The sequence below is a fragment of the Columba livia genome, chromosome 3, assembly GCF_036013475.1.
Source record: "Columba livia isolate bColLiv1 breed racing homer chromosome 3, bColLiv1.pat.W.v2, whole genome shotgun sequence".
Classification (NCBI taxonomy): domain Eukaryota; kingdom Metazoa; phylum Chordata; class Aves; order Columbiformes; family Columbidae; genus Columba; species Columba livia.
In genome coordinates this window covers 68,427,116-68,450,066 of record NC_088604.1, presented here as the reverse complement: position 1 = coordinate 68,450,066, position 22,951 = coordinate 68,427,116, and the positions used below count along the sequence as shown (strand labels likewise).

Sequence of the window (22,951 nt, the reverse complement as noted above, 5' to 3'; positions counted from 1 at the left end):
CCAGCCCTATAAAATGAATCTGCCATGTGGTCATTGCAAGCAAGCCAGTAGATATGGAAGCATTAAAAAAGAATGAAACAATGTAAAACATCCATGGCAGCAGCACAAGACAAAACATCCTCGGCAGCAGAGCACATTAAGTAAGCCACCGATACTTCCTAAGCATTTCAAAGTAACATTAATGAGAATTAAGAAGTGGCAGTTTAACTGTGCAATTATAGTTATGCCTTTATCTGGTGAGAGCTGGTGGGTATTTCTGTTTAAAGTGAACTGCAGTCTTAAAAGTTTTACCTTTTGCTGTTTCTTTTTTTTTGGTGTCTAAACACTAGCCAAAAGTGGAATATTTATTGGTATCACATTACTTTTCCCCTTTTCAAAGATCAGGTGTCATTCCTAACTTTGTCTTTGCTATAGGTTTTGTGTAAGATTGTGAAGAATCTGTGCAGTGATGCCGTAAAACTGTAACTAACAGGAGATTCTTCTCCAAACGGTCTAAGAAAGTCTGTTCTGTTTGCCAGTATGTGGATGTTTTTTTATTGAGGAATGCAATGGGATTGGTTATTTATTGTCAGATTCTGGCTTTGTGCTCTTGTCTACACCAGCAAGATTAATTTCCATATTTCAGCACATGCCCTTTGCTGCTGGATGCCAGCAACAAAGTGAAGCCAGTAGTGTAGGTAAGATTTAGGCATTCACCCAAACCTTTCAATGTAAGTGGCAAAAACATCTGAGTGCATTCTCCTGAGCAAAATTTCCAGCTGCAAGCGCGCAAAGATTATGAGTCAGGCCCCCTAAATCAGGATGCATTTTTTTAAGCCTAAAAAGGAAAAGGGTGATTGCTTTTTAATTTCTGACCTGGCAAGTTGCACTTGTGTCATGATTTCCTACTTTTCTCCCAAACCACAGTGGATACAACTTGCTGCTGCTTGGAAATGAAGAGTCGTGTGTGATCCCACGAGAGAGATCTTGGGGAAGGCCCTCTCCCCCTCTCCAGGTCCATGAAATGAAGCCATGTCCTGGCAGTACCACCTCAAGGCCTCCTCCCTCCACTGCTGCATGGGCAACACAGCCCCACAAGGGAATGAAATGTATTTCTACTTCAGACAATGCCCAAGGACAAGAATGGCTCCAAATAAGCCATCGGGACATATGCTGTATATATAAAGAGGATAAAGCTATTAACCAGCTCAGCGCTGAGTGAACGCCATTCACCCTGTGCATGGTAGGAAGTGGTCCTCTAGGAAAAAAAAGCATGATTGAGTAATTAGAGGCTGCATCACAAGCCATATGTGCAAGGGGGTCAAATTAAGGTTGCATGAGCAATCTTAATTTTGTGATTTCCATACTTGTCTAAAGCCTTGTCACCAGTAGACAAAAAGCCCTGTTTTCATCATACCAGTGAAGCAGCAATGATGCTACAGGAGCATAGAGGTGTGGGAGCTTAATGCTGCATTAGGTTCACCTAAATCACCTTTCTACCGCTGCCATCGCTGTAAGGAGAGATACGACAGCCCCAATGCAGCGTGTGTGGGCCATTGGGGTTCTGGTGCCCACCAGGTGGGCTGACACCCCCCAGCCGGGCCCCGGAGGGGTGTCCCGAGGTCCGTCTCTGCGGCAGAGGTGCGGGCAGGGGGCCGTGGCAGCATTTTGGGCAAGCCGGGCCGGATCGCTGCCCCGCGAGGGGCCGGCTGCGAGCACAGATCCCTGCGGCGGGGGATAGCGAGAAGCCCTGCCACAGCCCCTGCCCCACGGGCAGCGGCCCCGCTCCCCGCACAGCCCCACGGCCCCGGCGGTGAGCCGGAGGCAGGGGCGGGCCGGGGCAGGTGGGCTGGGTCGGCCGGGGCGGGCCGGGCCTCTCGGCAGCCAGGACGGTGGGGCGGCGGCGCCCGCAGGGGTCGCTAGCGCGGAGGCTACGGACGCGCCGCGGGGACCGGGGCCGGGCCAGGCCGGGCCGGGGGGTGGGCGGGCGGCGAGGGCCGGGGCGGGCGGGGGCGGCGGGGCCGGGCGGCGCGCACAAGTCGGCCATGAGTTGCAGGCGGTCGGTGGCGGAGCGCTGGCTGTAACTTGACACCGGAGCGAGAGGCCGAGTGGCGAGAGGGAGCGAGAGCGGCGGAGGAGGAGGAGAGGAGCCCCAGGGAGCGGGATGGTGACCACCTCCTTCCCCTCCCCTTAGCGGCGCTCCGCAGCAGCCGCCACCGCAGCGCCGGGGACTCTCGCCTGCCTGCGGGGCCGGGGGCAGCCGGCGATGAGGACGGGACGGGTCTCCTGAGCTCCCGGGAACTTTCATCGCCGCGGGCAGCGGGAGCCGAGCAGGCGGATGGAGGATGCGCTTTCCCCGGCGGGCTGTGTGACCCGGCGGCGACGAAGGGGAGGATGAAGAAGAAGCAGCAGCAGCACGGTGGCGGCGGGGACTGCCCGGCGCCCCGGCCCCCCGCGGCGGCGGGAGGGGGCCCGGGCCAGGGCGGGGGCTGGAAGAGGCGGCGGCCCCTCTCGCTGCTGCCCTTCCTCTCGCTGCGCGACTACGGCTTCTGCATGGCCGCCCTGCTGCTCTTCTGCCTGGGCTCCCTCTTCTACCAGCTCAACGGGGGCCCCCCGCACTTTCTGCTGGACCTGCGGCACTATCTGGGTAAGGGCGGCTGGCTGCAGCGGGGACTTGTTGCGGTTCCTCGCCTCCCGTGGCGGCTGGGCTGGGGCCTCCCTCCGGAGCCGGCGGGAGGGGCGGCCGTGGCCCCCCTCGGGCTTCCCGGGCGGCGGGAGCGGGGCCGGGGGCAGCGGGAGGCTGGGGCTGCCCGGCAGGGGCGGGTAGGGGCTACGCGGGGCCGTGAGGTCTGACACCGAGGTGAGAAAGGCCGGCGGCGTCCGGGGAGGCGGGCGGTGGGGTGCGCCCTCTCAGAAGTTAATTTTGCCGAAAGGCAGAGTCCCCTTGAGATGCTGCCTCAAACCCGAGACAGGTCGGTGGCCGGAGGCGGCTCCTTGCCCGGTGGCCGCGGCCGAGCGCGATCCGCCGGCTGCCGCTCGCCGTCAGGTGGGCGCGAAGCGGCAGCGGAGGGTCGCGCTTCGGGGGCGCCCGGGCGTTACCCGCGCAGCGCTCTGCCGCCGCGCAGGTGCGCACAGGTGGGGGCTCTGCCCGGCGCGGGAGGAACGAGGTTACAGATGGCTCGTGGCAGACGGTGCTGCTGTAAAAAAAGCCGAAGCAAATACTCACAAACAAACAAAAGCGCCACACACATACACTTGGTGAACCAAGCATCCATCCGTGTGCAGCTGATGTGCTTCTGGAGAGAAAGGTGTGCTAGTAGGGTCGGAGGGGCAGCGCTGGGACACTTGAGCTCACTCCCGTGCTCTGCCACAGCCTGCGTGACCCCGAAGGAGGTGGCCCGGCAGAGCAGGTACAAGCCGCGTGCTGTGGCCTGTAGTCTTCATCCTCATGTTGACCACAAGTTTGCACGTGGTTTTTCTTCATGCCCGGTTTCTACATTGCTAAATGTCGCTTCCCTGCTTAACCGAGAAGCTGTGAAAAACAAAGTGCATCCTGAGGTCGTGTAAGTACCTCAGACTGGCAGGACTGTTCAAATAGGGAACAAAAACCAAGGGTTTCCCCTTATGGGAGGATTACCATGGAATAATTTGTGGTGTGAGTTACCACATTAGCTGTGCTGCTTGTCTGCGAAGGTAAGCTTTTGGTGGCGAACGCTGTAGAAAGGGAATCTGTAAGAGACAATGCTAGGTTGCAAACAAGAGTACAGTACTTGTACGTTGGAAAAATAAGATGAAGATGCATATCTGTTTGTACTTATTAACATATTGGGAATACAATTGTGTGTGTGTGTTGCTTTTCTTTAATGGAAAACTATCACATGTCTTCAGTTAACTGGTGAGAGGGTATGAAGAGGACACAGCCAGGCTCTTCTGGCAGGTGCATGGCAGTAGGACAACAGACCAGTTACAGCAAGGGAAATTCCATTGTGATATTTGATAAAAAAATTTCAATGTGAGGGTGGTCAGACTTTGGAACAAGCTGCCTAGGGAGGCTGGGGTATGCTGGCAGATATTCAGAATTCAACTGGACATGGTCCTGAGCAAACAAGTTCAACTTTTCCCTGCATTAGCAGGAAGGAGGGCAGGGTAGTACCAGGTGAACAGAAGTCCCAGTTCACAATATTTCATTATTTTACTGTAACTAGAGAAATACATAAATGAAAATTCAAATGAGAACAGGAGAACATATTGCCTTTTAGGCTTGGATTTTAATGACTTTTTTTTTTCTTCCTTTAATGTTACAATTAGGAAGAAATTTCTCAATTGAAGTAGAAAAGGACAATTTTTCCATCAAGGTGGAAGCAGGTTTTGTTACAATTGATTGACTCTTTAGTTGGATCAAGCGCAGATATTTTTTAAAGCAGAGTCGATGTCATTATTTTATTCTTCATCAGGGATGAACATTTCTTGGCTTGTGTGGGAACAGACTGTGAGAAATACCAAGTTATGCAGCTTCTCACTTTGTGGCCTTTTGAGAGATCTAGGAAATAAAACTAGGATCTTCTACCTTAACCCCTCTAGCCAGTAGTTGTGACTCTGCTGGAAAATCTTCTGAGGCCTGTAGATGAAAGGCTTGGAAACCACTGCATCTTGGTGAATGGGTTGTGATAATTTTTGTGCAAGTGCAGAAAAGCCTTTATTGTGTGTGCTTGAATGTGATGAGCCTCTGGGGAAGGAGTGCAGTCTTCTTTGAAAATGATCTGGTTGTTTTTTTGTTTTTGTTTTTTTTTTTACGTGTTGGCTCTTCTCAGGAGAAAGTAGACAGATCTGTTAATATCTAGCCATTAATTAAATTCTGCACTTGTTATCAGTTAGTATAGGAATTTTCTGTCTGTGCCTGAGTCACCTGGGATGTTGAGAAGACAAGGACTTGTCTAGTACCATGCAGCAGACCAGTGGCTGAGAAGAAGCAGTCTCCTTGTGGCTAGAGTGTTAGTACCCACTAAGCAAGCTGTGCTGCTGGCTTTGTAGAGAAGTGGAACATATTTTGCCTGAATGCTAAGGTGCATTCTCCTTTCTAAATTTATTTTACACTTTATAGAATAGTTTGAGTTGGAAGGGACCTTCAAAGGTCATTTAGTCCACCCCCCCTGCAATGAGCAGGGTCATCTTCAACTAGATCAGGTTGCTTGGAGCCCCATCCAGCCTGGCCTTTAATGTTTTCAGGGATGGAGCATCAACCACCAATCTGGGCAACCTGTGCCACTGTTTCACCACCCTCATTGTAAAAAAAAAAAAAAAAAAAAAATCTAATCTTTAACCTGACTCTCCTCTCTTGTAGTTTAAAACCATTATCCCTTGTCTTGTCATAACAGACCTTTCTAAATAGTCTGTCACCATCCTTCTTATAGGCTCCCTTTAAGTACTGAAAGGTAGCAAAAGGTCTCACCTGGAGTCTTCTCTTCTCCAGGCTGAACAACCCCACCTCTCTCAGCCTGTCCTCACAGCAGAGCTGTTCCAGCCCTCTCATTGTTTCTGTGGCCTCCTCTGTCCCCTCTCCAACAGGCCGATGTCTGTCCTGCACTGGGGGCTCCAGAGCTGAATGCAGTGTGTCCTTGGTGTACAGTTTCATTTGAGCTGTCAGAGGGGATCTGTGTGAATGACATTGCTAAAGAGTGGGGGGCTTTATGTACTTGGTGTAGGTTTTGCAAAAGTGGTGGTACCTAACTGGCAAGGTTGGCGAATTATGAACAGGTTTTTTTGTAAGTAGGTATTCTGCTTGTTTTCCAGGGGACTAACAGAAGCATTTGGAGGAACAGGTATTGAACATCCAGTCCAGCTAACCATCAAAGCCCTACATATTTGCATGTGTGTTTTATGCAACAGTTGGACTAGTCAAGTCTCATGACAATTTAAAAAATTTAAATCCCCAAGCAGAAAGGAGCAATTCGTTTGCAAACCATGTTTGCAATGTGTTAATTTTCCAGTTTCCCTTGTTGCATTTAAATCTACAAGAACCAAAAAGGACTAGATGAAAGGAAAAATTGATTTCTCTGTTTAACCACTTTCTGGCCTCTGCAGTGTGGGGAGGGCTCATCTTGTCTGGCTTTGGGTTTTTTATTCACATTGCAAGTTTCAGTGCGCAGCTTGTGGTTGGTGGTGTTACTCTCGAGGGAATGCTTGGATGTTTTTTACCTCAGAAGTTGAAAGGGTGTTCCTAAGTAACAACACAAAACTTCATTAGTGATCAGGAGAGAAATCACACCTGCATCAGGCAGGTGTGTGCATAAAAGAAAATCTAAGCAGTGTGAAAACATTTGAGAAGCTTTCATTTTGTTCTTTGGCCTGCATCATATGCTGTGGAGGAGGAAGAGGAATAAGATTATTTTTGAAGGAATTAGGTGTAAAGATTGAATAGTTCTGTGAACTTTCCTTTGGTCATGATGGGAATGAATGTATTTTTACAATATTCAGCCTATTAGTAATATTTTTTTTCTTTTTTTTCCTCTTGAACCAGCTTCTCTGGTGTCCTGTCCATATGCAACTCCCTTATTGATTGCCATACTGACTGGGGAGAATCTGTTGGTAAAAACATTATGGCAGCTCATAGGGGAAAAGGTAGCTGTATTCAGTATTTCCACTTCGCATTGACTTTTCTTCTCTTGTAAAACTCTAGCAGAGTCATATGGAAGAAATGAGCATAGATTAGTAGATATGAGGCTGTGTTTCGTTAGTTATCCTGTTCTGACATAAAGATGATAATATAATAGGACAGAAAGGTCTGTGGAAAGCTAATGGCTTCTGCTGTTGGTTCTGGCTGCGGTTCATGAGAATGTGGCTGAAGTTTCACACTGTAGTCATGCCATCGGGATGGATCTAGAGCTCTGGTTTTCTGCGTGTAATTGGTGGGGGCATGGATGTTAGTGGGTTATTTCTAAAGAATCTGTGGATGATATTTAAAAGCATGCTGTTTCCAGTAGGCTTAAATTTGCTGTGTGGAGGTGTGTACCAGTCCTGGACCATCTATGAGCTCCAAAAAACCAGAAAGTTTAAAAACTGCCAGGTTTTCCAGTAATAAACTGGAGTATTGGGACTTGCACAGCATCTATGAGGTCTTGGTTGTTGATTCTGCCAAGGTAATCCTGGCTCCCTAATTGAAACCCAGCTCCAGCAGTGGGAGGAAGTGAGAAGAGTCTTCCCTTAGATGAGTAAGACAGAAGTCGTAAATCTTGGACAGCCCTGTGGCTTTTGGGGAATGCACTGGGGACTCCATTCCCCCGCAACTGCAGTGGTTTTGCATTGCTTTATTCTTGCCTTCTTTGGCGTGTGACATATACATGCTTCAAAATACAGAAATAAGTATTTCAAAGGCTGGTAGCAAGCCTCTAATGGCCAATAAAAATCAATAAAATATTTTGATCTTTAGTATTTGCAGTGCAAACTTTTTGTTCGTGTCAATTAAAGCATTTCACCTGTTGAGCTCCCCAAGAGTTCAACACTGCCAAAGAGTACCTGGTTTGATTGCATGTGGAAGGTGCATGTGCTGTGGCCTACTATGCAAGACAAAAGACTTAAGGTGGCCAGTTGTGTTCTCTAAATTGCATCCTACTCTCACACTTCTTGCCATTGGGAGCTCGCTATTTTGGCCAGATATCTTCAATAGGCTTAAAGTTGTCACAACAACACTTCTGTTTATTTTGGACACGTGGGGGAATACAAGCACAATTTTGTCAAATAGAAGCAGCAAAAAGGAATCTGAGTATTTGGGGAGGTTATAACAAAATCTTCAAAATACTTAAAACTAAACACGAAGTAAAACTTTTTTTAATTGTGGTAGTATGAATTTGCTTTATTTTGGTAGGGTGTTTTGGGGATGGTAGTTTTTTGTTGTTTGGTTTGTTTGTTTCTTTTCTTCGGAAGCATCTGGCTTTTTATCTTAGATTGTTAAGAGTGGGACAGAAGAGAAAAACTGACTATCCAAAGCAAATAATAAAAGTGACTGACAGTGTTTTGTATACAAATTTTGTTCCTAAGCTGTGTGGAGGAGGAAGCAACAGTTGGTGCTGGGGAGGGAGGGATTGGTTTGGATTTTTTTATTCTGGTAATACTGCATTTATATCTAGAATGTTGGAAAACAGAATTGTTCAGGGCCAGCTTTTCTAAACAACAGGAGTACCTGGCATGCTCCATTGTAGATAGATGGCATCCTGATTTTCTGTGGCTGAAAAGAGTTGTCTCGTCCAGTTTTGTTTTGTACATGAGTCATGAATCCTTTACAGATTAGAATGCCCTTCAGGTGTGTGAGTAGAAGCAGCACACTCAAGCAAAGAAAGTGAGGTCTAAGGCTGAGGCTTACTGTATGGTGACACAATCCCTGTTTTTGTAATGAATATGCTTTTAACAAGGCCCTGGTTATGTTCTTATAGGCAGCTTTTCTTATTGTTTTCAAGACTGCGTAGCATTCTCAAAAGAGTTCTTCTGTACTTTAAAGCATTTTGATTTTTCTCTGGCTTTTCAGTGCATTGTTTAATTCCATTGCACTTGGAATTTATTACATTTTAAAATTCATTAACATTGTAAGGAGCTGACAAGTCAGTTTAGAAGCTGCTTTCTGAAGCCTTGAAAAGAGATGATCTAAACCAAAATGCCAAGTCGTTAGCTATATCTTGCCTAATTAACTTTTCTGTCCTTTTTGGAATTCCTTATCTTTTAGATAAAATATGTTTGGACTGTTTATGTTGCTAAGCTCTCCAGTTATAAATCAGCTTTTCTGGAGGACAAAAGATGTGCCTCATCTCCAAGAATCTTTTGTTAAAAGGCTGAATGACTTGCTCATCACTCACAGCTTGTCCGATTTTAAGATTAACAAAGCTCTACCTAATACATGATGCTGTCAAGGAATACTTTATGGAGAACCAGAATGCACCTCAGTATATGACCAACTTGAGCCTTATATTTTTTTGAAAGATGAAGTGGCCACAGGACTGGATTATCCTGGCTGGCCATAAAACACTGTGGACAGTGAAGTCATAGCCAAAATGTTTAAGGCTGTGTGAATGCATTGTGATGATATTCTAAATCCATTTGGAAAATCGGACAGCATTTATTCAGATAAATTTTCGTCTTTCAAAATCAGATTCTGATCTGGCAGTCAGGTATTACGTGTATGCAGCTGTGTACATTTTCCACTTTCGTATTGTCGACTTTGTTGACAAGAGTTTTAAAGGATACATTCAGTTCCTGATGAGAAGGAATACCAATACAGATTTTTCAAAAATGTATTTGGTTTTGGTGTACTTCCAGGTTATATGACAATGAAATATATACACCTGTGAAAGGCCAGGTCTGCTGGTTAATGGAATGCTCTACCTGGGCTTGGGAAGATGATGGAGGCTTCAGTTCCCTGCCCTGACAGACTTCAGGTGCCACTGAACAAGTTGTGTGTTACTTCTGTCTGCATTTAATCCCATTTTGTCCAAAGGACATTTTGAAGATAAATGTGTAACAGAATAAGATATTATCAGATATTACAGTGATCATAGCAGTAGAAATACCTAAAGGAAGAAGATCCTTGTGATAAATCATATTGTCATGGAGGGACTTTGGCCATGTTGAAGAGGTAAAGCAGAGAGTGTTAGAAGGGAGCTCCTGTGTGGGCTGAGACAAAGTAAACGGTCCAGCTACTTTTCTTTCAAGGGTGTTGCCACTGGTCATTAACACAGTCTATGTGCAGTTTTACTTCAGGAGTTATTGCTGTAATTGGCTTCCAGAGTCTCATCAAAGGGCATCAATTTTTATATTTCATGTGCAGGATAGTGTAACCGGGTCACTTACTTCTTGTTTTTAGTGGTGCTGCTTATACTTGATTTGCAAAAATGAAAGTAAAGATACAATTTCTTGAAGCTTTGTTCATGCAAAGTGAATGGCAAGCACTTTGTGTTTTATCAGAGAATACTCAGCCAAAATGACTTGCGGCTGTCACGGGGGGAAAAAATGTAGCTGATGCAGTACTTCTCATAGTTTCATATGAAGTTAGGAAGGGGAAAGATTGCTTAGGGTTTGACAAAGAAAGGTAAGCATTAAAGCCTGCCAGAAAGGGAGACTCTCTAGCAAAAGTAAATCATAGAAAAGCTTCAACCCTTAATGCTCTGTGAAGAAAATAAAGGCTGTATTTTTTTATTATTTTTTTTTCCTTAACTCTAGTAAAGGATCTGAGGTTAACTCTACTGATTCCTGATAAAACTAGTTGGAAATTAATAGCATGTGTCAAAATCAGCAGTGACAGTAAGTGGAAGTTTTTAATTAGCTGTTTAAGTATAGGTCTATATTGTAAAAATGGGTAGAACATACGATGAAGGTATAGTGGAGGGACTTGATTTTGATGTGGTTTTTGGTGTGAATGCTCTGTAAAATGGTTGAACAGGTCAAATAAGATCCTAGGACCGTCGCGAGACAAAATCTTGAAACAGTAAATGCAACAGGATAAAAAGAACAATGCATTTATCTTTCACATCTTGTATTTTTCCAGTATCCTCTTCTACCCTTTGTTTCCAGCTGGTCATTGATTCTTTCTCCCCCATCTTCTTCTGATCCCATCATTTAAATTCATATATTAATAACATGAGAGAGTTTCTAATGTCTTCTGTGTCTAGCAAGATACTGCAATTACTGAAATTGCTTGAGCGTGTTTTGTATGATAATCGCTGTGTTTTTTCGAATATAAATTTTGGGCACTTAAGAGAGCCCCTCCTTCTGGGTTGTTGTCTTGGCCTCCTGTGAAAGCACCTGCACATTGTTAGCTCTGGCTCTTGTAAGCCATTCAAGAAGAGCACTGCTGGCTGCTTTGGTCTCATACCTGTCCCTCTGTGTGAAGACAAGTTTGCAGGTGAGATGTAAGAGTTTATGTTTCCATCTTGGACTAGAGGAAAAAGTTCTGTTTATTAGACTGTGGGGGGGAGGTTGGGTTTTTTTGGAAGTTGTGACTTTGCACCTGTTGCTGCCCCCCGTGGGCGCTGGCAGTGACAGGCAGCCCTGTGCTTCCGCCGTGAGGAGCGCGGCCAAGGGGGAGAATGGCCACTCTGTGTGCTTGGGCCGGTGTCTGCGAGCGCTCTTACCAAAATAAATGGCTGCGCTGTTTTTCAGGGCAGATAGTTTTAAGGATGCATTTACAGCCCTCTCTAATTGGATTGTCTGTCCTGAAGAACTGAGTGGATGAGGAAGGTTCCCCTATTACCCCTCTGTGCTGTGGTGCTTTTGGAAGACTAAGTTTTGGAGCCAGGGCTTCAAAGGGTGCAGGTGCTGCTCATTCTTACCACAGGGGCAAGAAAGGGACGCGAATCCTATTGACATTGGTGAGAATGAGGTTCCTCTTTGATCTTGCTATAAGATTCATAATCACTCTCAGCTGTTTATCTGGATTTCCTGTCTTATCAGTGAGGGGAGAAAGTCACTTCTAGATCATTACAGTTTGTGGTAGGCATATGATGGAAGTCAGATCAGCCCTTTTCAGAGAAGTCAGTCATCTGTAGCCTGTTGCCACTAACTTGGAAGAGAACACCAGGCCTGAGCACATTGCTGCTGCTGCTGCCTTTCCCTGGGCAGTGGAGGTGCTTGCCTGTAAGACTTAATCTGACTGGTGGAGCAGTAGCTCAAAAGCATAAGCTAAAAAGTCTGTAGATTGTTGGGTTTTGCTTGGTTTGTGTTTTTTGGTGGTGTTGTTTTTTTTGTGTGTTTGTTTTTTTTTTTTTGGGGGGGGGGGGGGGCGGTAATTTCAAGTGAAAGCTGTGGAAAATGATGACACATGGCTTTGCACCAAGGCAAGTTTCCCCATCATTATTGGTGAGAAGGCAAGTAGATTTTCAAACATAGCTTATGTTTATATAATGAGGCATTTGTTTTTCTTTGTTTTAGAATCTGGGTTAGAGGATGTTTGGACACTAGAGGGGTGGATAGGAAGTGGAGAGCAATTATTTGACTGAAATTTATTTAACTCTCTTGCTGTTTAGAGCTGTATTGAGGGAAGCAGACCTTATTTTGTGGAAAATAGATGTTTGGCTTTGTTTGTAAGCATGGAAGCACAATAATTAGGTTTGTATTAGGGTTTCTGAGTACTAATGCTTTAGAAACAGACATTTGGATGTTTGCCAGTGCTTTCTTCTTACCACACTTTATGATTCGGGGTGGAAGCCATCAGGAGACTGAGGTGGAGATCATGGAGCTCATGACAATTTGAGTAAAGCAGCAGTGCATCTCTGCAATTGGTAAACAGTATGTTTTAGCACCCCTAAGAATGTTTATTTTAAAAGCCTTTACTGGTGAAGTGAATGGCTGGTTCAGATGTTCTGCTCCAGAGAGAGGACACCAACGAAACATTGCACTCATACAGGGTCACCAACTTGCTAGCGAGTAGCAGATCACTGAGATGAGCTGCCAGTGGCTGGATTAAAAGCTGCTGGCCAAGGGGATTTGAGTAATCATTTCCATTTTTTTTCAGTTTGGAAAGTCATAGATGTTTGAGGGGAGAAGGTTCTCCCTACAGCTCTCCTGGTAGTTTGATGTTAAGTGTTCTTAAAATACATACAATGTATTTGTGACATAAGTGAATGTTTCATACCTTTTGTGTCATTACTACTAGAGACTGTCATAAAGTCTCTGTTGCTGCTAGGCAATTGATCAGAATGACTGATTACTTTGGAGGAAACTCTGATCATCCCAAAGATTTTTATGCAATATTTAAGCCCAAAATTGAAAGCCTGCTCATGAAATCTAAATTCCAGCTGTGTGCCTTCTTATCTCGTAAGATCTCCTAAACTTTCTTTGGAAATGCTTATGTGGATTAGAATGTGCGTTGCTTTTCTGAATATATTTTTTAATTGTCTGTTCAGATAATTTGCTCCATGGTAGTGACTTGTGTTAAAAGAGACATGAGACCTGAAGGCATTAGGTCAGATGGGGAGGTGTGAGAAGAAATGAAGCCTTATGATGTTGTTTCAGAAAACATTTGAGAATTTGTCTCACAATATACCAGTTTCAGCTTCAATTTCAGATGACACAGTAATTTTGTGAATGCCTACAGTAATTAGTGTTATGACTTTATATCTCATAGCAATTAGCAGGAAATACCATTAAGTATGGCCACCTTTTTGTGTGTGTGTCAGAAAGGAGTTAGATGCACTACTGATGTAGACTGTTTCTTTGGTCTCATGTTCTCTCATTTGTTTTCTTATTGGTCTCCAAGATTTGAGCACATCCTTTTCCTTCTACTTCTCTTGTATTTACAGGGGTACTCAGTCCTCTTGTGAATTTCTTACTGTAAAACACCAGACCATGTTTAGCAGCGGGTGGTTTTGAAATGATGTCTTGCTGGTGATCCTGCTTCCTTCAGCCAGGTATTCTTTCCTCAGTGGCTTGTATTATAAAGCAAATAACCCTTGCCTCTGTTGTTTGACCTGCATCTACAGAAGAGACATCTGAGTCTGTGCATTCGAAATCAGAAGTAAGTGGCATCTTAGAAGTGTCCCATGAGTAGCCCAGGCCTTTGCATTCTTAAAAGATAAGGAAAAATGCTGATGAGGTACTTTGAAATACATGGAAAGACCTTGGAGCTCAGATGTTGGTAGGCCTCTTCTGTACAAGTTTGATGAGATTGCAGGTAGAAATTGCATTCAGATTGGGCAGTGTAGTGCCTAGAAGAGATTTTTAAGTGGGAGAGAACTAGTGGATGGCAAAGGGGATGGACAGGAGTCTTGTTGATCAGAAAAATTTACATGAGAATTAGACTGTGTGGGGCTTGTCTAAGGCCCTGACTCGTTCTTTCAGAGGTTCCCTCTGAAGTCAGCAGGGAGAGGCAGAGAGATCTCTAAAGACCAACTCAGGCTACCTGTGTCTTTATGACAGCTGAGCCCATGACTTGTGCATGGAGAAATGCTTGAAGTTTGGTGGGAAGAATCTGGGTCATCATAGTATTTATTCTTAAACATTGTGTGATGACCAATGGAAGACTTCCAAATGGAAGGAGGAGGAGGGGTAAGGCAAACCTGGAAGTTACAGTAGCAAGATTTTTGGATGGATAGGTCACTTCATGTCAGTGGATCATTGAAACCTGAGTGCTTGGGATGCCTAAAAACAAAGACAACATAAGGCACTGGAGAAGTACCACTGTGGGGGAATATATGTCCCAGCGTGATGGGTGAATTTGATGCCATGTTTGTTTCTTCACGAGTCTTGTAGTGGTGTGAAAAGGGTGTGTGACAACAGCTTTGATATAATTTGAAGTATTGCAGCAGATATTGTAAGTCAAAGGCTGTGAAATTGCTGACTTCTCAGTTCCTTTCATATCTGCAGCTGATTGTTCTTTGCTAGCAGAACTCCCCATACAAATACAGAAATTTCTTTTGTGTTGCCCATTGGGAGATATCACAATAAGTAAATGAGGATGAATGACAAAATAGAAAGGCTTAAGCCCTACCACCTGTGGTTGTTTGAATTTGTGAAGTTTTTAATTTGTTTTGTTCTGTCGTTTGTGTTTTTTTTTCCAATTGTGTCATTTTGGTTGTCACTGCATCTGTGCAACAGGAAAATAGAGGTAGCTGTATATGTAAGTAAATAGTAGAAAATCTATTTGTTACCATTAGGAACAGGTATGGAGGCAGGAGAGACTGAGATTTAGCTATAATCTGAGGATGCATTGTCACTTATTGGCTGAGGAAATGTTGAAACCAGAGGCAGTTTGGTAAGAGAGAAAAATCTGAGGTTTTATGAAAATCAAGGAGTAGCTGCTGCAGATTTGCATCCTCTGATTACTTCCCAATTAATTCCATTTTCTGACAGAACTAAACAATTTTCAGCCACCTTCACAGAATACAGAGTGGTTGAGGTTGGAAGGGACTGCTGGAGTTCATCTGGTCCACCCTCTCATGCTCAAGCAGGGCCACCTAGAGCTGGTTGCCCAGGACGGTGTCCAGGTGGCTTTTGAATATCTCCAAGGATGGAGACTCTACAACCTCTATAGGCAGCCTGTGCCAGCACTTAGTCACTCTCACAGTAAAAAAGCATTTATTGATGTTCAGAGGGAACCTTTTGTATTTCAATTTGTGCCTGTTGCTTCTGGCCGTGTCACTGGACACCAGTGGAAAGAGCACATCTCTGTTTCTTCCCCCTTCAGGTTTTTATACACATTGATAAGATCTATCTGAGCCTTATCTCCAGGCTGAAAAGTCCCAGCTCCCTCAGCCTTTCTTCATACATGAGGTGCTCCAGTCCCTTCATCTTCATGACCCTTTGCTGGGCGCTCTCTTATATTTCCATGTCTTTTGTACTGAGGAGCCCAGAACTGGACACAGAGTAGTCCAGGTGTGGCCTCACCTTCTGGACAAAGCAGCATGATTTGAGAATGTGTGAGTGTGTCCTTTGCAAAGTAGTGGCTTCTTTGAAAGTCTTTTTCAGCACACAGGGAGAGAAGAATTGGGGTAAATACCACATACTTGCATATTGTCTTTCTGTTGCAAATTTGTTTCTTAAATCACTTTTTAGCTGATGGAAGTTCAGCTTAAGAACTGGATAGTACTACCACTCTTTCGCATGTGAGGTAGCCATTCTTAGAACTGTAGTTAAATGAAAGCTGAAGTACTAACTGCTTCTCTCTCTTAACTGCAAGCTCTTTACGTGCCTCGCTAATGATGAACAAAGCCAATGACTTGATTTCATCAATTCAATAATATTTTTCTGGTGAGTCAGTCAAATTCATCGTGAATTATTTAATCTTCTGATAAACAGCCTTACTCTATTAAGCCTATTGCATTTTCCCCTCTATAGTTTTGAATCTGATAGTTGTTTCATCTTATCAATGAGGCAAATTTTGGCAAAGCTCTGGGATTCATTATAGCCCAGTGGTTGTCTGTTTTTTGCACTATGCTGTGTGGAAAGAGCTGACAGCTTCAGTTTGGGGTTTGTTGGTTGTTTTGTTGTTGGTGGTGGTTTTTGTTTTCCCCCTGGAACATTTTGGTTATGAATGTTAGAAGCTGAAAGACTTTTGAATAGCATGTAGTGTCTTTCACCTTCTGACCCCATATCAAGTGCAGCTGAGGTTGACAGTAACTGGATCTTATTACCACACTGAGGTGTTCAGTGGCTCATGTGTGGCAAGTGCGTTGTGCTGGTGGTTGTGATGCCACTGCTGACACTGCCACTTCTTCCTACTCTGGCTCAGGGATATGGCGTGCCAGACCAGCATGGAAGCATGTAGCAGCGGTGAGGGATCCAATGGGTTTTATCTGGTGGGGAATCTCCGTGGGCTGGTGCGTTTCATTCCCCATTTCTGTTTGCTTTGATGCTGGAATGTGTGCTGCCCACACTTAGTGCAAGAGAGAAATGAGATTCAGAAAGATGTCATTGAGGGTTAAAAGGCTTGTGGGACCCATGGACCCAGCTGTCCCCAAGGTAGGAGCTGTGCCTGTAAAGTAGATTTCTTTGTGCTACCCTTCTCCGTAGTTAGAGGTGTTCCTTTGGAGCCATTTTTTTCATTGATACAAATGTATTGCTTTAAAACAAAGAAAAACCCAAAAAAAAACAAAGCAAGCTTGAAATTTTCTGCTGGGTGTCATAGACCAAGAAATGTTCCATCTTCTGCAAAAGAAGCTCCTAAGTGTCCTGCTCACTTCCTCTTCTCTCTGCTACTGCTGACTGGAGAGTAACAGCTTTCAGTTTTTATCCTCATACAGCAGTCACCATGTAGCTGGTTAAAGAGGAAGGTAAATATTAACAGGTTGTTGGTTTTTGTTTTTTTTTTTTAATTTGAAGAGCGTCGATAGACCACGTGCCTTTCTCTGTGTCATTTGGCTGATCAGTAGCATATCAAGAGTAGAGCCATGTTTCCCTGCGATCTTAGACAGACAGGGGTTTGCCTGGAAATGGGCAGCATGTCTGACGAAACACCAGCAGCCCAGCAATAAGGAACCTCTGCTGCTTGCCCTTATCTCAGCACTTACCTGCCTCTCCTGGCTGGGGTGGTTTGAGTTTGCACAATCTGTGGGGCTCATATCTGCACAACATTCCTGAAAAGTAGTGAAGTTGTTTTTTTTGATGGGGCTTCTGATGGTGAAGAAGGTTCAGGGAAGCATGAAACCAGGTGTACCAAACTGTGGAGCGGCTTTTAGCCAACAGAGCCTCCATCCAGCATAGGTGTGGAAACTCAGGTTTCCATGTCTGCCAGCAGCAAGTTTTAGAGTCTTTCCTCACCCTGTTCCAGTCAGCAGGAAAGCCCACTGCTGCAGAGCTGTGCATTGGGCTCGGGGCTCTTGGAATGACAGGGAAGCGTGTGGGAGGGAGTGATAGCTGAGAGGGGAAAAAGTGGGGTGAGAGGAGGACAGGTTGCTGGGTAAAGCTTTCCCTATTTAAGCAAGAACAGCATACCTTTTAATGTATTCTGCTTAAAATGAGCTTGCCAGAGACGGGAGTAGTACTGCGGGAGCAGGTAAATGATAAATAGCATGTTAAGGAGCCTGTTCCCACTGAAAAGTGTTTCTTCCTGCTTTCTGCAGCTGTCTTCAACACCTCTGTGGAATTTGCTCACTGAAGCCTCTGCTGTGGATGGAAAAAGTTGTATTTGTGGCATAGGTAGATGTTAAAACAGCTGCTTTATGTAGCCAACACAGCTTAAAAGCTGTATAGTCAGCTTCAGAAATGATTCCTTAACTTATTTATTCTGAAGACGGAAATATCTTTAATACAAAGGGGCTCATAATACGGGGGAGTCGATGAGAGGCTTATGCAAATTTTGTCCATCTATTAGGCCCTCTGGCTATTTTTGGCCAAGATTTACCTCACAAATTTCCTTAATTCTGAGCTAATGGTTGAATTGTATGAGAAAAATGATCAGAGAACTTGTTTTCGCATTCTAACAGAATCATTACGGTGTCACAAGCACAAAATGATTATGAAACTTTAAGGCAGATTAGTTGAACGGCTTGTGCTCTGGCTCTTTGCTCTTGCAGCATGATTATGTTTTGGCTCACAGAGTTTGAAATTTTTCTGTTTGCAGGAAGAGCACTCAGGATCCTAATTCAGGCTTGAAATGTGGTGGTCTCAGATTATTCCATTGTGAATATGGTCAACATCAAAGAAAATAGGAAACCAACAGTGCTTCAATTTATAGTTAATTCCAAGTTAAAAATGACTGGTTTAGCTATTCAGATGTAATATGGCCATGGTTAAAATATTTCCTTACTCATACTTTATAAATAACATCGTAAGTACGGTTTACACTCTTTTCCTCCAAACACCCATGCTTTACTTCTCTTCTTGACTGTTTGCACTCCTGATCTCTGCCTGCATTGGGTCCTGCTCACTGGCCAGGCATCTCTTTTATTTGTTTTAGTGGCATGGTGGTGCATGGAATGGTTTGTGGATTGTACAACCAAGGACTTCTAGTTCCTCATCCCACATGACTAGATAGATTTCTTAGTACATACCTGTGTATTGCATTTGATCATATTGCACAGAGGCTCTTCATACTATACTGGTCACACCTGTAGTTTGGAAAATGCTCCTGCTCAACTGGAGAAGAAGGTTGGAGGGAGGAACAAGGAACTGGAAAATTGTAAGCATTTTTTTCTCTTCCTTCCCTGTGTTTTTGGATACTTATAACAAAGTGGTGTTAACACTAATGTGAGACTTAATGTGTTCCGACTCCTGCAGCTGGAGTTCTTTGTGAACCGCAAAGAACAATTTATAGAAAGTATAAATTTGTGAAATGTTCTTTTGTGTGCTCTTGAATGCATTGCAATTCCTTTGACAAAAAACAGCAGCAAAAAAAATTGCTTTACCAGCTTAAAAATCCTGGAAAGAAAAGGAGTTTAGAACTGGGAAAATTTGTATTAGGCAACAAAAAAGGCAGAGTTTGCATTAATGGTTCTTATGTGAGTTTTCCTAGCTTCAGTCTGTCTGTGACACAAAAGTTAAGTTCCTGCTGAGAATTACAGTTCAGTAGGGCCTGATGTTTATTTTCTTTAACTAGAAATAACATAGAGTGTGTGACCAAAGTAGGTTTATTATGCTGGCATATATTGAAATGTCTTAGAATTTACATTTCATTATTTAATATTATTTTATTTATGCAACTCTATCTGCAGTTTGTTTTATTTGGAGTTCAGTCTGTAGTGCCATATTTTCTTTTTTAGGAGGAAGGTCTGCTAGATTTGTTTCTTCAATGGTAATTTCTTTCCCGCATATTTTTGACTGTAGAGGTGGTGCAAAGCTTAGATGCTGGATTATAGGACTTTTTCCATAATAGAAATAAGACATAATCTGCTTCTGGAAAAAACAGTATCAATAATACGTGTGTGAATATATGCATGAAAATAGAAATCATATTCTAGGTTACACACAGTTTAATCGACATGAAAAGGATGCCACTGTTCATGCACATCATAAAGCTGAAGTGTGTGTAATATACATTGTTTAAACCCATGATTTCTTCTTTGCCTTGCTACTTGTCAGTGTTTGTGTCTTCCCTCTGAGTTAAAAATGAATAAGGAATAAATATAAAGAATTAAAACACTTGGCATTAGATCTGCTTTATTCATGAGGTTCAGGTGTGAAATGTTTGATCAGTCTTCTCCATCTATGGTAATCGCTGGCATTAAGCAAGGGTCGAAGCAATTAATATGTTTGTGTATAAAAAAGACTAAATAACCCAATAGATCGATCCATAATACTCTGATTTATCTGTTTCATACAAATTCTTCTCAAGATGAAAATGGCCAGGTTGCCTGTGAATGTAGATGCCAATGTGCCTATGAAGCAATTGGTCTGAGGTGCTGTTGAAAGTAACTTTGGTTTGTCTGGGTGCTCTCCTCTTGGAACTCAGGAACTTAGACAGCAATGAGCATGTCTTGCTCCTGTAAAAAGTTGCTTTATACTTCAAACTTCTTAAATATTTTCATCAGTTGCTGCATGTGAACTCGCTGATGACTTTCTGATAAGATCTGTGTTGAATTCTTCCTAGGTGGAGTACAGAGAAACTGTTTAAGCATGCAGGGATGGGGTTAGCCAAAGGGAAAGCCAAAGCCCAGCTGCAGCTGAATCTAGTGAAGGATGTGAAGGGGAACAAGAAGGGCTCCCACAGGTATGTCAGCAGTAAAAGGAAGAGCAGGGGAAAAGAGGGCCTCTAGCTGGATGGGGACGGAAGAGGCTGAAGTACTTAATGCCATCTTCACCTCAGCCTTTACCGGTGAGATTTGCCTTCAGGAATCTCAGGTGAGAAGACTCAGCCTCGGATTCAGAAGATCAGGTTAGGGAACATTAAAAGAAACTGAACATACACAAGTCCATGGGGCCTGGTGGGATGTACCCATGAGGGCCGAAGGAGCTGGCCAGTGTCACTTCAAGGTCGGTCTTGGTTATCTTTTGAAAGGTAGTGGTTCCTAAGGGGTGGAAGAAGCAAAAGTCAATCCTATCATTAAGAAAAGCAAGAACAGCCAGCCTCGCCTTGATCTCTGTGATGGAGCAGGTAATCCTGCAAACCATTTCCAAACATTTGAAGGACAAGAAATTGATTTGGAATGGTCAGCATCAATTTATGAGGGGAAAATCATGCCTGACCAACCTGATGGCTTTCTGCAGTGAGACAACAATCAGTGGATGAGGGGAGAGTATCAGATGTTGTCTGTCTCAGCACTGGCAAGGCTTTTGACTCTTGTCTCCCCTGGCATCCTGATAGACAAACTGATGAAGTGTGGACAGTGAGGCTGACTGGCAACTGGCTGAACTGCCAGGCTCAAGAGGTTGTGATCAGTAGCACAAAGTCCAGACAGAGGCAGTCACTGGTGATGTATCCTGGGTTCACTGCTGGGTTAGCACTGTTCAACATCTTCATTAATGACCTGGATGATGAGAAAGAGTGTTCCTTCAGCAAGTGCAAGAGAGGTATGGGCTAAGTGGAGCAGGTCCAGTGTAGGGCCACTAAGATGATCATGGAACTGGAGCATGTGTCATATGAGGAGGGACTGAGATAGCTGGGACCATTCAGCTTGGAGAAGATGTTACCAAAGTGTACAAATACCTCATGTGGGAAGTAAACAAGATGTAGCCAGACTTGTCCCGGCAATACCCAGTGACAAGACAAAAGGCAGTGTGCACAGAATGAAATACAGGAAATTCCATTTAAACATAAGAAAACACTCTCTTACATGAGGGTCATTGAACACTGGCACAGGTTGGCCCAAGATACTCAAAACCCATCCCTGAGCACTCTGCTCCAGCAGTCCCCACTCTGAGCAGGGTGTCAATGTGGGCCAGAGGCTCTGCTGAGTTGCCTTCCTGCTGCTCTGTGGGGCTGTGCTCCTGGAACCTTACGGTGTGTCCTGACCCTTCAGAAACTTGGCTAGAGCAGGAGTGAAAAGTCAGCTATAGCGTGAAGCATGGAGAAAAAGTTTCCCATCTGGTACTGGGAAAAGAAAGGGCATAGAAAAAAGCATTTATCTGTATTTCTTGCTGTATTTCTTGCTGTAGATGTGATTTTTGTAAAATTCAGACTTTGCACACTGAGAGTCTAGTCCATGTAGCTATATTTCACTATTTGTGGTGAATATTACTCTTTTTTTTTTTACGCTGGAAGGTGAAATATGCTACTGCAAACTTTTCTTGACGGTGGTATTCTTTGCATAGGTTTCTTTTAGTAGCTGGTTGAAATGTACATGCCATCATGCATCATATCATTCTCAAAGGGTATAGGTAGTGATTAAAGAGAAAAATATATAATGACTTTGGTAAGAAGCTTGGGTTTATGTTTTACACACAGTTAAATACCTACTTGGACTTGAGTATAGGAATCAAAGTAAAATAATTTAGACCTACAATTTACTTTAGCTGAAAAACCTTTAGTATTGTTTGATTAGCTTCTGTATGTATGCTACAAAATAAAATTTTTCCAAAACAGAGTCTTGGGTAATGTGTCTGTCTGAGTGGGAGAGAAAGAATGGATAGGAAGTCCAAGAGAGGACGTGTATATGATCATGTTGCTCTTTAGCTATTCCAGTTATCTTTTACCATTTACTGTGATCACTTTTTTTCCCCTTTTTTTTCTTACTTTGTGTTTTTCCTCTTGGGTCAGTAGGAGAGCAATTTCTTAGAACGGGGAGATAGTACAGTAAATCCATTGTGCCTCTAGGATGTATTAACTCCAGAAGCTGATGCTTCAGTCTCCTTGCTAAAGTTGGACAGAATCTAGACTGCTTGTTTTTGTTTCCCTGACTCCAGTGTGATTCTATCGTACAAAGGCATGGTCTAATTTCTTTCAAGTGAAAAATATTGAAGCAGATTTGTTTCAATGAAATTGATACCTCTGGCAAGTTGGATCTAATTCAGGTGGCTGTGCCAAGGATGGGAGACTCAAAGTTTAAGGAGACAAAAGAAAACAAAGATTTTTTTTCAATTACAGTTTAATTTAAAAAAAAAATTATAGCAAGCTTAGCTTAAAATTACATGTGGATTGAGAGTGGAATTGCTGTTGTGTAAATCAATTTACTGAGATGAGCCATAATGTTCTGAGATTTGCCTTTACACATATGACACTAATATTTGGCAGTGGTAAGCATTCCTATCTGAAAGAATTTTTCTTGGTATTTTCTTTTTCTTTTTTTTTTTCTTTTTTCTTCCCCCCCCCAGCACTTTTTATGTTTCCTGGAGTGAAGGAAGAACAACCTGAGTACTTTTGCATCCCTTTTCCAACAGTCCCCCTGTAATTGTGTCTGTTAACTAGATCTAGTTAATTGGTTAAGAGACTGTAAGCAAGTTTTAAATGAAACCATTAAAGGGTCAACACTTAAAGGATCTGTGCCGTTTCTGGTATCTTTGCAGAGGTTCAATGAATGCAGTGGTGTTGCGAATTGACAAAGAATTTGTTTGAATAATTCAAAATTGAGGTGTATAATTGCAGTTCACTGTTGTTTTGGGTTTTTTTTTCTCCCACTTCTAT

The 22,951-nt window shown here is 43.5% G+C and overlaps 1 protein-coding gene across 2 annotated transcripts in view; it reads left to right on the top strand.

The window, feature by feature from the left end:
* The first annotated feature begins 1,988 nt into the window (after positions 1-1,988).
* The window catches only part of UST (uronyl 2-sulfotransferase), a 169,061-nt gene continuing 148,098 nt past the window's right edge, over positions 1,989-22,951 (top strand). The window contains exon 1 of one of the 2 annotated variants that reach the window (XM_065057477.1): positions 1,989-2,626. In XM_065057477.1, the coding sequence (XP_064913549.1) occupies positions 2,374-2,626 (253 nt within the window). In that variant the 5' untranslated portion in view covers positions 1,989-2,373. The remainder of the gene's footprint in view (positions 2,627-22,951) is intronic. The other variant, XM_065057476.1, reaches the window with a different exon arrangement.